Source organism: Octopus sinensis, linkage group LG20, assembly GCF_006345805.1.
Source record: "Octopus sinensis linkage group LG20, ASM634580v1, whole genome shotgun sequence".
Lineage (NCBI taxonomy): Eukaryota > Metazoa > Mollusca > Cephalopoda > Octopoda > Octopodidae > Octopus > Octopus sinensis.
Window position 1 is genome coordinate 15,172,106 of NC_043016.1, and position 17,944 is coordinate 15,190,049.

At 34.7% G+C, this 17,944-nt stretch overlaps 1 protein-coding gene across 2 annotated transcripts in view; it reads right to left on the minus strand.

The window, feature by feature from the left end:
* Positions 1–17,944, minus strand: part of LOC115222458 (histone-lysine N-methyltransferase SETD1) — a 94,174-nt gene that overhangs the window by 31,375 nt on the left and 44,855 nt on the right. For both annotated transcript variants that reach the window (XM_029792655.2, XM_029792654.2), the window contains exons 2-7: positions 15,390–15,529; positions 13,164–13,277; positions 11,132–11,302; positions 9,059–9,158; positions 5,636–7,818; positions 1,534–1,791 (exon numbers count right to left, since the gene is read on the minus strand). In XM_029792655.2, coding sequence (XP_029648515.1) covers positions 1,534–1,791; positions 5,636–7,818; positions 9,059–9,158; positions 11,132–11,302; positions 13,164–13,277; positions 15,390–15,529 — 2,966 coding nt within the window. The remainder of the gene's footprint in view (positions 1–1,533; positions 1,792–5,635; positions 7,819–9,058; positions 9,159–11,131; positions 11,303–13,163; positions 13,278–15,389; positions 15,530–17,944) is intronic.

Sequence of the window (17,944 nt, forward strand, 5' to 3'; positions counted from 1 at the left end):
CTTTCATCCTTTCGGGGTCAATAATTTAAGTACCAGTTGCATACTGGGATTGATCTAATTGACTGGCCCCCTCCCCCAAAATTTCCGGCCTTGTGCCTAGAGTAGAAAAGAATATTTAACTTCCAGGAAGTTATATTTTATTCTGAATATGGCAACACTGGGTTTTGGAAAGGAAAATATTCATTCACTCCACACTTAGCACTTCTGAGAACTCGGATGTGTGTACACATCAATGAATCTGGATAAACTGAGTAAAGAAGGCAATAAAAGTTCAAATATCAGTGAAAGTAAATGGTTGCAAACAAAACATTATCACACTAAGTGTGAGCATGTTTGTTAGAAGAGAACTATGGGCAAGAAAGTGAAGACAAAAATGTTTTTTGGGAAATGTCAAAAGAAACTTGTTCATTTGTCAAATTTTAATAAACTATAAAGTAAATTAAAATCTCAGAAAATATGGCTCAAATAAGAAATTATACAAAATAAGGATACAACTGTAAGTGAAATACGTTGTTTGCACAAGAAAATCAGTGGAAAGGAAGTAAAACAGGATTTCCAAAAGAAACTATTTTTTGAAAACAATACCAAAACTGTCTAGATGTGCATCATCATCATCATCATCATCATCATCGTTTAACGTCCGTTCTCCATGCTAGCATGGGTTGGACGGTTCGACCGGGGATCTGGGAAGCCAGAAGGCTGCACCAGGCTCCGGTCTTATCTGGCAACGTTTCTACAGCTGGATGCCCTTCCTAATGCCAACCACTCCATGAGTGTAGTGGGTGCTTTTTACGTGCTACCTGCACTGTAAAGTAAATTTATGTTAAAAGAAAAGAATTATGTATTGCTATGAAATATACTAATGCCTTGATTCAGCAGCCATACTTTCAACTGTGTATCAAAAAAAAGCTTCAGTCACTGTTTAAAATATATAAAACAAAACCGAGTATTTTACAATGCTTGTCATCTAGTTAAGATCAGTGTTTCTCGACCATTGTGTTTTCTACGGGTCCCATTGGTTCCTATTTTACTAAGATGAACCCTTCCAGCTATTTGATGTTTAAAAAAATCCCATCATATTTTTACAATCAAATATTATTAGAAATTGTATTAAAAAAAAAACTGTTAAAAATATTTTGTGAATTGTAGAAGTAAAACCAAATCTTAAAAAAACCAAATCTTATATGGACCCTGGTTGAGAAGCACTGAGTTATATTCAGTAACGATATTACTAGGTGTTCCACCAGTAAGTGCTCTGACGCCAGCATGGAAGGTAGACATTAAACGATGACAACGATGTCCAAATACCGTTGTTCCATCATCGTCACCATTATCAGCACAAATCAGAAATTAAAAGAGAACTTATGCACGCACGCACACGCACAGTTTACTCATAGGAGTTCTAAAATTAACCAAATCCAGAATGTATAGATTTTTTTTCTAAAAATGTTCTGAATGATGTAGTATATAATCAAAAAGTGTAATTATTTGCAATAATATTGAGAACAAATTAAGAAAAGAGAACCAATTTACCTTAAAAGAGGGCATTCTAGGCATCACACCTCGGATTCCAAGGAATCCACCACCGTGAGTACCATTGTAATGTCCTTCAAATCCTCCATCTTGTCGCCAGGGATGTTGTGTTTCAAATAAAGATGCTAATGCTGAATTAACTTCATTCTTTGAAGAAACTTGATTAGCCGTCTGTGGTAAATTATTTGGTTTTGTGTTTTTAACAGGAGAATCTTTAATTAAAGGTACCTTCTCGTTTTGGTTATTTTCTTTCTGAAACTAAAATATACCAGAAAAATAAGTGGGGATCTTATTCTAATCAAATACTCTGAATAAAAAAATACAAAAGTGAAACCAGAACAAATCCTGGTCAAATCTGGAAGAGAATATTTTTAAAATAAGGCAAAAGACATTAGATAAGGTAAGAAATGTGTTGTAATTCTAGCCATTTAATATTTAAACTGGCCCAAATATTCTATCTATTTCATGTTCAAATTGACCAGATCTATCCCCTCACACCTACCCTACAATGTCATTCTAAAAATAAACAACCACATCATCAAAATCTCAAAGTTATGATATAATTCATGATTAATTAAAAACATCATTATCATCAATCAATGTGAATAAATAAGCATTACATTTGACCAAGTAATCTGAATGTTGATGGGTCAAGTTTAACTGAAGACAAAACATTACCTGCCAACTAACAATTTTATAAGCGTTTTCACAGAAGATTGGAAAAAAAAATGATGTCACTTGTATCACAGTGACATTCATTTACAACAATCACATGATGTCAAGATAAGGATACACCAACTGATTCTCTCTCACACACACACACACACACACACACACACACACACACATGCACAAATTTAAAATAAGGGTGAAAAATTGAATATTAATTTGATTAATATCAATTTAAAACCAGTGGTCTAGCACACAGAAAAATCTGAAGATTCAGAAAAATTATATTACAAACATTTAAATTAATATTCAATTTTTCATCCATAATATTTTAAATTTAAATAAACATGTTCTCTAAATGGCAAAATTCACTGCAGAGAATTATTTTCTGCAGAATTATTTCCAGTATTCTGGCGTGCCAAAATGAAGACTTTTGAAATATAACCCCAAATGTAAAAGGTAGAACTATATACATGTTCAATCTCATGTGGACATCTTGTGTATACTTCTGCAAAAGATATTTTGCTTTGATGATTACACTGACGAGTTGTGGACATCTACGTAATTAATTACACAAGTGGTAACAACGAAACCGGGTTTGTGGTTAATCTGTATATTTTGTATCTTTTCATGTCTTGCTCGCTTTACGTTCTGGTGTTTGGTAAATTTTCTTGAGAACATTCCTTTCTTAGTGGCAAGACCATAGGGGGTCGACTTCTAGCATAATGGATGTCCACTTAGTGGTCATCCATCTTATATATATGTTATATATGTATATATATATATATGTGTGTGTGTGTGTGTGTGTGTATACATACATACATACATACATATATATATATATATATATATATATATATATGTGTGTGTGTGTGTGGAAGCACAATGGCCCAGTGGTTAGGGCAGCAGATTCGTGGTTGTAGGATCGCGGTTTCAATTCCCAGACCAGGCGTTGTGTGTGTTTATTGAGCAAAAACACCTAAAAAGCTCCACGAGGCTCCGGCAGGGGGTGGTGATCCCTGCTGTACTCTTTCACCACTCTTTCTTCTGTTGGCCTGCTCGCTTAGCCGGCGGGGTGGCGTCATTCGAAGGCTAAAACAGTGCAAACGCATTGTGACCAGCGATGTGTAGCAACATCTGATGGTCTGGTCAGTCACGTGATCACGTGATTGATATATATATATATATATATATATATATATATATATATATATATATATATATGATGAGCTTCTTTCAAGTTTTGTCTACCAAAATCTACTGACAAAGCTTTAGTGAGCGCAGACCAGTGCCATAGAAGACACTCACCCAAGGTGTTGTGCATTGGGACTGAACCTGAGTCCACATGGTTAGGAAGCAAGATTTTTAACCACAAAGTTACACATGCGTCTATAATATCAAAAAGAAAAAGAAAATTTTAAAAAAAAAATGGAAGTTCTTTCTTTTCTCAATTCCTGCCAGCATTTTGCACAATTTATAAATTTAGTGATTAAACCATTTTGTATAACAGTTTGTATGCTTAATGATCTGTTATAACTTATTACAACTTTTGTGTGAACCCACATTTATTATTATTAACAATATTACTTGCATTAGCAGAAGTACTTCAATAAGCAAAAATATAGCTGTCATCTTCCTCCTTGCATCCAACAGTTCATATTGAACCAATCAATTCATTTCTATCCAATAGAAATACTGTTCTTGCATTTAACATATAAAGCATGATGGGCCATGATTGTGGCCGTCAGGCATAGGTCGACAGGCCATAATTGTAGCCGTCAACAGGCCATGATCATGGCCCAGATAAATGCATTTAATTTATGGGCATTTGTTGGGGTCTAATGTCACTCAAATGCTCCGATACTCAAATGCACCCCAAATCCAAAAGAACTAATAGTTCAACTAATGACTTTTCAGATGATCTAAAACTTGCCACCATTATATACTAAGAAGATATTTTAACTATTTTGTATGTGTGCATGGTAGTCTCATCTTCATAAAATTTGCTCAGCAGCTCATGCTATGTAAGAGCAAATCCCAGTGCTTTATGGGTTAATGCCAAAACCTCACTATTATGCAGCAGCTTCTTTATAAATACCACAAATACAAATTATTTTTTCCCTTTATTTTTTATACTCTTCAGAAAAAGGACTTAAAAGAAGTTCTAAGTCTTAAAGAGAAAAAGATTGACCCCTTTGTAGGAAACACTGGCCATTCCTTGAACTTCCTCATTCTACATACAGTATCTACATTACAACCACAAACTGAGTGAAATTCTTTGGTTTTGCCTTCTTAGAAATAACAGCCACATTCCTTCACATTACACGTCTTTAAAAAAAAGTATAGGCACATTAGACAATAGGTCACAGGCAAACAAAGGATAGGATGCCATGTATCAAATGCCTTTGCTTACAGGTCTACTCAAACAGGGTTAACCTCGGGCTAAACAACAAAAACAACGCTACAATCATGAACTAATTATACCCTACTGTTTTGAGATAAGTTGTCCTGGGTAAATGTTTGGGAGGAATTTAGGAAGGTCAGAGCTGAAATGCTTTTCATGCTAGGTTTGCTGAAACAGGGCACTACAATTCTCAACTTAAAATATGAGACACAAGATAGAAACTTTAGTGAATGTTGAACAACTTCATCAGGATAAAATTTAATTCAGGGTCATGCCTTCTAAATGTAACAGTTTAAATGATAACTAGACCGGTCAAACGGATTTTGATAAAAATTGGCAGTTAAGACTTTTAAGATGAAACCAAAGAAGCTGTTGAAGTGTAGTTCACACGATGCATCAAAATGGAAATGAAAAGGAAAATAGTTATCAAATTAGGGAGCTCTTGGAAAACTCTGATACCAAGTTACCATTTCCTATTACTTGTGAAAAATTTCTTTAAAATGTTAAAATGTGAATATTACAAACAATGGTTGATATTTAGTTTCTTTTATTCTTTCATTTGTTTCAGTCATTTGACTGTGGCCATGCTGGAGCACTGCCTTTTAGTCGAGCAAATCAACCCTAGGACTTATTCTTCGTAAGCCTAGTACTTATTCTATCGGCTCCTTTTGCCAAACTGCTAAGTTTCAGGGATGTAAACACACCAGCATCGGTTGTCAAGCAATGTTGGAGGGACAAACACAGATGCACAAACATACACACACACACACACACACATGTACAACATGCTTCTTTCAGTTTCCCTCTACCAAATACACTCACAAGGCTTTGGTCAGACCAAGGCTATAGTAGAAGACACAGTGGGACTGAACCCAGAACCATGTGGTTAGTATGCAAGCTACTTACCATACAGCCACTCCTGATATTCAAAATAAGAATAATTATTTAATAAGGATCTTAAAAAGAAAGAAATATTACCATTATTAATACAAAATAAATGAAAGGAAAAGTTGTAATGCCAGAACATACCTTGCTCTTTTGCTCTTCTGCATCCCACCATTTTTCAAAGGATTTGAAAGCAGAATTTTCAACCATTTTTTTGCAAAGATCTTTCTGCATAACTTCTTTTAGCTGTCGTACGAAACTGTCCAAGACAAAAAGGAAAGTTTTATCATTAGGATCTTTTTCTTCATCTGATTGTGTTTCTTCATTGGTAGTTCCACTTCCTTTGGTGCTTGTACCATTCTGTAATGTTGTAGAATCACCAAGACTCTGGTTTAGGAAGTTTACAGGCACAACACTATTTTGGATGTGGGCAGTATAGCTTTGATTGTAATTACTGCCAGTGGATTCAGAGCGGCTTGGAGTGTTTAGGTAATTACCAAATGAATAAGAATTTGCAAAACTCCATGGTGCTATACTTGGAGGTGGACGTGAAAAGTCAGTTATGAGTGGAACAGGTGGAGCAGCACCTGATGTCTGTGTGCTAGGTATTGATTGAAAGTTATTGGCAGTAAATTTACCATCATTATTTGGTATTTGAACATTTACTTCTAATTTTTCATCTCCACTACTAATTGATGATAAACTCATGCGATCATCATCATCATCATCATTCTCATCCCCTTCGTCATCCTCTTCCTCCACCTCTTCTTTTTCTTCTTTTGCATTATTATTCTCAATGTCCATATGTGTGTCTTCAATATTACTTTTAACATTTGGAACACAGCTGTCTTCAACCAAAACTTTTGTATGAAAGGGTGATTCAGCACTAGAAAATGTTTTTGATTGATTAATATTACTAAAATCAGTTGACACAGCAATTTCAGGTTCAAATAACTTATCCCCAACTTCGGATATATATCGTGCTGTGACGTTATTTGAAGGAATACTACTAGAACTAGTACTGTCTGCAGGGGCCACTTTATCAATTTTTTGTTGTTCATAATTAGTCAAAGACAAAGAGGTAAAGCAATTATTTTTAGTTTCAAATCGTTTGTTCTTGTTAGACATCTCTTTGGAGAATTCGGTCCATTCAGATGTATCAGTTTTGGAAGTTACAGAATGCTTGCTCTCCTCTTCAGATGGTAATTTAGGAACTTGTTTTGTATGGCTGTTGTTATTTACAGTATTATTACGTGAGGGGACAGAATGCTGCTGATTAGAACAGTATCGTGAATCAATACTGGGGGGTGTACTTGCTTCATCTCTCGATAGTGGCGTAGATGGAGGACTGGAATGGTCTTTAGATCGACTTGAATCTGTTGGGCTGCCTAAACCCCCAAGTCCGAAGATACTTAGTAAACGTGAATCTAAACTTTGATTACGTGGTTCCTCAGCTTCTGGTGTTTTGGGACGATTCCGATGGTCTTTCTCTCGTTGCTTTTCTCGAATGTCTCTGTTTGAATCTGTCCAATCTTTAACACTTTCACGCTCAGACTCCCAGCGCTGTTGCGAGAAAGATGAACTTAATTTGTCTTTATACTCATCTTTTCTCTCTGTATATGAATGAGATCGTGAGGAACTTTCTGTTTGTGACTGTGTTGCTTCGGATGACAAACAAGGATGCCCACTTTCATAATGTGTCTGTTGTGGCTGTGGTGGTTGTGGTGGCTGTGGTGGCTGTGGTGGCTGTGGTGGTGGTGGTTGCTGTTGTTGCTGCTGCTGCTGCTGCTGCTGACAATAGGGTGAAATTACTTGTCGATTTGAATTGGGTTGTGTATATTGCGTTGCACTGTATTGATATGGTTGCGCATGCTGTGATACATTGTAATGAATGTCAAGTCCACGGTTAGATTGAACATGTGACGTTGAATACTGGTTGTAATTTGAATAGCTGCTGGATGTAAAACTAACTTCAGAATGATCTGAGAAGCTGAGTTCAGATTGTGGAACAGACCGCTGAAGACTGCTATAATCACTGTCTGTGAAAGAGCCAGTTTCAACAGATTTAGAGGATACATGATGACTAGAAGTGCTACCAAAATCAAACTCCAAATCACCTGGATCATATGCTTCCATCCCATAGTCACTATATTTGGATTTACTCAGTGTGAAATTGCGAGAAGTGCTAGATCGATTACTTGAAGTTGTAGCAGCTGCATATAAACGGCTGTGTGATCGTGGATCTACTCTTTCTGAAGGTTGTGGACGTCTTGTACTTTTGGGTTTGTCAGCAAGTATTTCCTCAATAATGCGATTTCTTTCTTTGCCTAAAAAATCATAAATTAAATTGTTAGCTTTATTATATGAAAAACATAAGATAATCATTCAACAAAAGATACATTCAACAAAAAATTTTCACTTCTATTTTAAAAAAAAATGTAAAAATAGTTCTGAATTTTACATTATTTTGCAAATTCCTATAATATTTTATGAAAATTAAAATCTGTAATAATTCTGTAAAAAAAAACATGACATCGTAATTTCGTAATCTACAAATGAAGAAATTGACTTACAGAAGAAGTGTTTTGTTTTAAATAAAACAAATTACAAATATAGGGGAATTAGTTACAAATTTAAAAAGTATTCTCTGCTTTCTTCATTATCATTCTTCTTAACCCTTTAACATTTAAACTGGTGAAAATATTCTCCCTTCTTTATGTTCACACTGGTCAGATCTGGCCTCTCACACCTACCCTACAATGTCGTTCTAAAAATAAGCAATCACATCATTGAAATCTTAATGCTACAATAAGCAAGCATTACATTTGACAGCGTAGTCTGAATATTAAAGGGTTAAATTTGGTATAAGCTAAGAAGAACTCTTTATGAACTGATCTACGAACAAACCAATGACATCCATCCACCACTGGATACATCACAACCAATATCCTGCATCACACAAGTCCATGAAACTCTAGATATCTTTTTGTGCACAAAATAGTCGTTATACTATGCCATACATTCATAGGGTTGCTTTGTTGTGGCCATGATGCCCGTCAACTGGTCATATTGCATTTATATATTTTCCCTATACATCATCCATTATCACTTCTACATCAGTTTTCTCTCTTTCTCCTATTATCCGTTGATAGATTTGCAATGCAGCAGTAAATGTTGCAACCTCTAAAAGTCACAGCATCAGCATAGTTGACAGAAAAATTCTTATTTCAGGTTTGGGCTGGAATTTTATGATCGGATAGCATTCTTGTTGGCAACTCCCTTGCAAAACAGTTTGGTTTTGTATTACATGACAATTGTATAAGTGCTCTTTTGTACATTTATCAATTTGGCAATAGGAAGGGCGACCAACCATAGAAACCATGCCAAAAGACAAATGGTAAAAGGACAGCTCTCCAACTCAAACTGTCCAACCCATACCAGCATGAGAATATGTATAGATCAGTGCAAACTTGTGAACTGAACTTTTTTTTTATATAGACACATACAAAACAAAAGCTATATAAATTAATAAATCATTGGTTTGGAGGTCACAAATTTTTGTCTTACCCATTATATCTATAATCACAGTTATTATGTTGCCCATCTTCGATGTTTGATTTAGTTTATCAACACAGGCTTTAGCACACTTGGAAGATGAAAAAAGTACCTAAAATACAAAACAATCACATCAATATTTTGAAATAAAATATGTCAAAAGTTATATTATCTTTAAATGTATACACTGTTAGAAAATTTTGTGTGAAAGAATATTTGTGTATTTATAGAAAACATTCAAAAACAGCATGAATATTTTAAGATTGCATGCAAATAATGATACCCACCAGACTGTTTATACATTTTTATATGTTCACTATAAAGATTTTAAAAAAAAATATGGAGAGAGAGTGTGTGTGTGTGTGTTTTCCTAAAATGTTCTAAGTAAATAAAATCATTTCGGCATAATAGAAAAATGCCATGAGAAACAACAGTTATTAATAAGTCCAATGGGATAAGTAAGTACAAGACTTAAGAATCAAGATAAGGTGACAAAACATGGATTTTACCACTTGTCAGTCATTTGTCATCTCTCTTGTGAGGCCCAACCTCACCACACTCCATGACTTCTTTTGGTTCCTCACTCCACAGATACCATTTATCCAAAATACCTTGCACATCTTCAGAAAGCTGACATCCTCCATACGTATTACCTGTAACACTAATGCAGCCTTCTCTCTTATAAATTTCCAAAGTCTTCTTATAGCCCGTTTCACTCTCATCTCATTTGTGCCCCACCATTCACGCAGGCATTATAAATCCATTGTAGCAAGCTTGCTCCATTGTTTTTTCCTGACCTCTCAATTCTTCTGTATGCAAAACTCCACAACTGACGGTCAAGCAGCATTGCACTTCATAAACAATTATCATAAAATCTCTCCTTCATTTTTAGAGAGAACCACTTTGTTGTTAACAGAGGTAAAAGCTATCTGAACTTTTCCAACAGTATTTTTTAGTTTGGCAACTGTGCCTTTGGAGCACCCACTTCCAATGTTAATTAGGCTACCCAGGTAACAAAAGCCATCAACTCCATCATCAAGGAAGTTTTCTGCATCTATTTTCTGAGTACTCTAACTACTAACTACTCCTGTACACTAGCCACACACAAAGCCTGCCAGTGACCTCATCACATCATTTGTGCAACCATAATTTACATTGGATACACCACATGGAATTCTTACCTACACATTTGCAACTTATTCGGAATGGCTATTTCACTACTGGTAGTCTTCTTCCCTGTTATTTGAAATTTTAGATTTTGTAAGATTACCTTTGAGGCATCTTGATTCCAGGTTTTACTTCTGATGTATACTGACACTCCATCAATTACAATGATTAGTGTTTCAGTTGATCTGATTAACGGAACAGCTTGCTTGTGAAATTAATGTGCAAGTGGCCGAGCACTCCACAGACACAAATATCCTGTGGTTATACAATACTTATGCACAAAGTGCAGTGTTGCATGGCTTTAAAGTAGATTTGTGAAGATAAGACAGAAATGAAGTGAACATACATCACTGAATGAACAATAACAATATGTATAAACATATTGAGCTGAGAGAAAAGTTTGGAAATAAGATGACTCAGATGTAGCATGCAACAAAAGAAATTAAGCTTGTATGGGTATGAGATGCCATGTAAAAAGCACCTGCACTGGTGCCACATAGAAAACATGTGCTGGTACCATAAAAAACGCATCTGTTACACTCTGCAAAGTGGTTGATATTGGGAAGGGCATCTAGCCATAGAAACCATGCCAAAACAGATAACTGGTGCAACCCTTCAGCTTGCCAACTCCTTGCCAAACCATCCAACCCATGCCAGCATGGAAAACAGATACCTGATGATGATACACACATTTTAAAACAAATTACTCATTTCTCTGAGACATGAGGCATGCCTCTGGAAACCAGCTAACCTCACACAACATTAACTTGTCAGTTGCCACAAACAATAGGACTGACCCTACCCTACCCAACACACACAGACAGAGAACTTTTAGAAAACCAAACAAGCAAGTGTAAAGCAACAACCAATTTTTAAATCATCATCATCATTATTATTATTATTATATAAGATTCATACTTTTCCAATTCCCATGTGTTTTTTGGTCTTTGGATGGTGATATATCTTAATTTCTTCTATACTTCCAAAATGCTGACACATGTTTTCTAGAAATTTAAAATCGATGTTGTCATTCAGATTTGTAAATGTCACTTCATTAGGAGGTGGTATTCCAATATAGTGCTGATCATACTGCAAATAAAAAAATATCAAACAAATACAGTTATTATATTGTGAATCACAGACAACTGTTTCATAAAATTGTTTCCACATTTGACACAAAGTTACTTCTATATTGCATTATTAACGACAAAGTAAATTAATCCAACAAGCAGTCATACATAGAGAAAGACATGAGGATTAGCTTGGTCTATCAAAGAAATGAAAATGACAGTGGAGACAGATACAAAAGCATCTCAGGTAAAAACAAAAAGTGTTCCAGCATCCTCAGAATGTGACAACAAGTATCAAATGTGTAGCTTGCAGTTCAAGAATGGTTTTTGACAGAAGAGAAGAATGCATCAGTGACAGGCCAGTTCCAACTTATATCTCCATTTAATGCAGAAGGTAAAAGTAGACAAATATAAGATCTTTAGCTCAGAAAAGACTGATTGCTACAGAAATCCATACAGAAAGCAAGTGGCTAAGGTTTTTGAAGCTGCTTTCAGAAGACAATTGGTTTGGGAAATCTGTTGATCATATCAAAACCAAAGAAAAGGACTTCCATATTGTATGAATTGACTTGGGAAAAAATGCACAGATCCATTATGCTCGTACTTTTACCATCAGGGACTGGGTTTCATCCTATCACAAACTATGTGCAAAGACTTCTCATGAAATTACTCAATTTTGTATTTGTTTCATCAGTAGAAAGTTCATATTGACAGGTGTTAACTCTGGTATCAACATTTATCTTGAATACTTAACACACTCATTCATCTCAATCTATATCGTCTCTGTTGTCCATTATCAGTATCCCTATAAAAGCCAATTTGAGGGCCATCCACACTCCATCTCTCAGGAGACAACATATACCCGAGTCAGAGATTTATGTAAGGTCTGTCGCAATGAGATGCAACCACCAAAGTAAGCCAAATATGAAATCAGTTGTCACCATGGACAATATGAAAAGCCAAATGAAATAAACCAGTTCCCATAAGCATTTGTCCAAAATGGATTTTCAACCTGGCAGTAGATGAGAACAACATTAGACGTAAAGAGACAGCAGCGGTTGGACAGGACTGATAGAACTATATGCACGTAAACATTTTGTGTTGGCCCTTTGACAGGTAATCTTTCACAAGACAACAGAACTAGCTTTTGAAAGTCTAACGACTACAGAAAATGCAAATGGGGTCCCACTAGACCCTTAGCCACAGGGAATAACCTACAGCTTTTAGGCATTACATTTACCTGATGGACAATTTTATTTTTCTGACACCACAAGCTATAATTCCTGACCATCAATGACATATATTCAGTACCCAATTAACATTGCTAAATCAAGAACTTAAAGTACATTGTAGGGGTGCCATAAAATCTCTTTTTTCGTTCTGTGCTGATGATGCTCTCCAAGAACTAAATCATAAGATAATTCCTTGAAATCATCAAGATGGATGATATGACCAACACATCACTTACGATGATGACACCTCAAAAGGTGAGCTTCCATACTGAGACAGCCAACCCTTTCCATCCCCTACTCTGTCACACATAAAAGATGTCCAACTGGTGTTTAGTATATTGCTTAGACATTTCCAATGAAATTTTGTAAGAATTTTAACACTTCATTGATCACTGATAAAACATACAGTCTTAAACAAATATTGCAGAACTGTGACGATGCAAGCCTTAGAACTGCAAAGCTTGACAGAAAATCAAAGTCCCTGTCTGCCTAAATTATTACTCACAATTACCAATATAATTGACCCCTTATCAATACTCAAAATGATCTCAGAATTCAGGGAATCATGCATTCCTTTTGGTTATGAAAATGATCAATGAAACATGAACAAGTGTACAAACTGAGATGAAGGAATATAAATCTAAAAACCTTAAATTTTGGAACTTCCAAATCCATAATTTGGCGACTGGTCCATAGCATGTAGCGAGGATTTGACCTTGAATTTGAACGCCGTCGAGGATCTTTCACATCAATTGTCTGTTCCTATGTAAAATAATGTGGATATTGATTAAAACATGAAATGTTAGAATTTAAAAACAAGAAAAAAAATCTTACACATATTCTCAGTGAAATATAACAAGAAAAAAATAATAAAATGAAAATTTACATTATTCTTTTAATAACATGGTTGAAATATTTCTTGCAAGTTAACTGTTGTGAGAAAGACACACTTTGGGAATAGATTGGGTGCAGGGGTATAGACATGATATGATTTTAAGGTTTCATTTGTGCCAAGATGGATGGGTCCTAAAGTACAACAAATTGCCAGTCATCTCGGTCCTTTGTTATCTCTTCCTCAAGACTCAACATCCCAATGTCATCCCACATTTTACTGGTTCTACCTCTTATACATATTTCATCCACATTTAGCTATCGGCGCTTCTTTATGCAGCTGCCTCCATCCACATACATTATACAAAAATAACACTGAATGTAATTGAATTCAGGAATTCTATATATGAAGAAAAAGGAAATGCTATGTTTTCACTTCAATACAAAAGTTGTATTAGTCCTAACGGAGTACTGCAGAAACAGAAAAATAGTTTGAGAAATTAATAGAAAGTGCTGACAAAAGAACAAAATCAATGTATGACATGATTCAGATACAAAACTTTTCAATTAGTAAGATTGCACTTTAATGAGTCAATCATTTAATTTATGAAATTTTCTTTTTACAAATTTCTGAGCTAATCACAAATTTATTTCTTATAAAGTTAATATTCAATAGTTGACAATTGTTCTCACGCCTATTGCACATATTCTAAACATCTAGAAAATTTCCTGTAGCTTTTAACCTTTTTCATTTCAATCTGCCTGAAACTGCTTCTGGTTCTTTGATACAAAATCTGTTTTAACCCTTTAGCATTTAATCCAGCCATATCCAGTCCAAATAGTCTACCCAACCTACCCAACCAAAATAGCCTACATGTTTTGTGTTAAAACTGACCACGTCCAACCTATCAAATCTACCATACAATAATCATTCTAAAAATATATAAACACAAGATTGAAATCTTGAAGTTACCAGATAATGCATGACTAATTCAAAGCAATGTTAATAAAGAATACATTTGACAAAGAAATCTGAATGCTAAAGGGTTAAAATGTTCACATTAAAATCTTCCATCTTAATTTTAAGTTGTTCCAAACCCAAGCTCAATAATCCCACTAAATTCTAAAACTGTTTCCAAAATACTTAAAATACAGACCAGTATATTTTATGATTATACTTTTATACTATACATTTGCACAGTGATATTAATTTCTAATGAAACCTATAGCCTAGTTACTTTTAAAATGTCCAAATAACAGGCTAATTTTATAAACAATTCACATACTTCCTCCTTTATGGATTGCATCAATCCACTTCTAATTTGCAAGAAATATCACAATTAATTTACACTTATTTAGCAATAACATACAAAATTGTTCATTTGAAGCACTGACGACATATTTACAGAAAATGAATAGAAAATAGAGACAAGAAATCAAACTGAGATCAATACTAAAGTAATACTTCCCCGCTCCTCCAAAATGTACATATTCTAAGAATTGTATGTCACAGTTTATTTTCTTACTGGTGACCATTATCAGTTATGCCTAATTTATCATTAGTTATGTCTAATCAGAAAGAAAAAAAAAAACAATCTAGAGAATGCCAATTTAGAAGCAATGAACTAATATGATTTAGACAATGTTTTCCAATAAAGTAAAAAAAGACACAAAACATGATGCAGAATATTTCTGAAATATTTAACCCTTTTACTGCAGAAAGCAGTTTTTGCATATTAATCTTTGTTGAGGAATGTCATATTCGAAACAAGTTTCTTTTGAGATATTTCAACTTTATTGAGGCAACACAAATTGCAGAAAATGCCAATTCTATTTTTTGATAGATATTTAACATAATTACTGGAGAAACCATGAAATTTAAATCCACAATGAAAGAGTTAAACATAGGGAAATACTTAAAATAAAATACATCACTTCTTTCAACCCCAATACATGACAGGTATGTTTTTCAAGACCAATAAAAACATACTAGCAATTTACAAATTCTTATTCTTATGCAAAATATGTATGAAATTCGCTTACCCCAGGCAACAGACCATCAAATCTGTAAAGCTTTTGCTGAACTTTATCATCAAGTAATGGGTCCTTAAGGAGCCGATAATTCCGTCTTTTCTTCTCCATTATTTGATTTTCTGAGGAAGGCTTCACTAAACCATTAATACCTGGAACATAAAATATTCTACTAAATATACTTAGTTATAAGATATACGACATACATGTATGAGTATGTATGTATAAATATATGTATAAATATGCATAAATATATATATATATATATATATATATTATATATATATATATATATATATATACACACACACACAAATTTACTTAAACAAGGAAACCATCCAGAAGAGTTGCAGGAAATTCCAATGTCAACTGGAGTCCGTGGCTGATGCCAATAGCGATTTTATTGAATAAATTTTTCTGTGTAGTATTTCAAGGTGTAATATATCAGTTAAAATGATATGTCAGTGTTATTTTCATTTTTGCATTAATTTAGACCAGTTTATTCACTGCACCCTCCTACACCCACATCCACCCAAACCCACACACAATCTTCAACAGTGACACCACACATACCACAATATGAGCAGCCACACGTTACACACACACCCACACACGTCAAAGTCACTAGCTCCTATTCATACACATTCACATATGCACCTTCATCTGGGATCACTATCACTTTATAATCTCCCTTTCTTTCAACCTCTTCTTTCAAACGTTTTTTCTAATCAGTCGCCATGCTTGACTGCTAAATCTACAGGCTTTTTTCATTCTCTCTCTGTTTATTTTCTCTTATTCCTTTCTGTTGAAGAGCGTAGGCTCAAAACATAAAAGACTTTTTCATTTTCCCAAGCGTCAAACTAATACACCTGCTTGTTGTTCATACACCTGTCTTCGCCTTTTGTTTTTCTATAAACTTCAACTATATATATATATATATATATATATAATACAGGGTGCATAAGATATTTGAGGACAGATTTATGTTTATAAAAAACAGATATATAATAACAGATAACTTTATTTATCAAAAAATACTATGAGGATAAAACTAAACCTTTTCTATAATGCCATTCAATAAAGCCACCTTCAGCTTCAACAACTGCTTCTATATGAGATCTAAATCATCTACATGCTCGAATCAATTGGTCCTGGTTAATTTTGGACATTACTCTGACTACGGCAACTTTCCAAGAATCTTTGGTGTTACCAGCATGTTCATTGACCTTTCTATCAACAACACTCCACATGTAATAGTCCCATGGATTGAGATCTGGGGAATTAGAAGGCCAAATGTTAGGGGTTATATGATCATGAAAATTTTCAGCCATCCATTCCTGTGTTACTAGAGCCATGTATGATAGTGCAGAGTCTTACTGAAACACACATGGCCTTCCACTGCATACACTGTCTATCCAGGGCTTAATAATTATTTCCAGGACCTCAGTGTAAGCGCTATCCAACCAAAATGCAAATATATGGGAAACTACCACCTGTGTCATCTCTTGTGAAAGGTAGGAGAGTCCAGTTTGCTGGACATTGTTGTAGAGCTGAAAAAGAAGTAATTTCTACTCTTCTCCTCTGGAAGCCATCTACTCGCAATACTAGAGGGCGTACATTCTCCTACCCTGATGTAATCTCCAGGGATACAGGCATCCAGCAACAGGACCTCCGTAATGCCATGATGGACCGTGAAGTCTGGCGTAGCATGGTAAATTCCATTGTCTCAACCACGGTCGAACAATGATGATGATGATGTAAGTGGCAGACCTCAATGTAAGGCCTTGTGGAAAGAGATAAGGAGGCTAAAAATATAAATATATGAAAACATACTCCAAATATATTAAAAACTAACAGAGATACTTATACTTCGCCTTGCTTGGGATTAAAATGGTATAGTTTTTCATTGTTTTACTCCTTCAGTCATGTGAATGCGGCCATAATGGAGCACTGAAATTGGCCAAACAAATCAACCACAGGATTTATTCTTTCTAAGTTTTACTTTATCAGTGTCTTTTACCAAACTGCTAAGTTATGGCAACATAAACACAGCAAAATCGGTTGACAAGCAATGGCATGGATACAAACACAGACGCACACAAATATACACATATATGACAGCCATCTTTCAGTTTCTGTGTATGAAATACACTCACAGGGCTTTGGCTGGCCTGAGGCTATAATATATATATGCATGTATATATATATATATATATATATATATATATATATATATATATATATATGCATGTATATATATATGTGTAGAAACATTGCCAGATAAGACCAGAGCCTGGTGCAGCCTTCTGGCTTCCCAGATCCCCAGTCGGACGGTCCAACCCATGCTAGCATGGAGAACGGACACTAAACGATGATGATGATGATGTATATATCCATATACATATGTATGTATATATGCATGTATGTGTATATGTACGTATATATATATCCATGTATATATGTGTATATATATATATATATATATACATACACACACACATATATATATATATATATATATATAAAGTTAAAAGCGAAACATTGGGAGTTTGTAGCTTTTTGAAAAT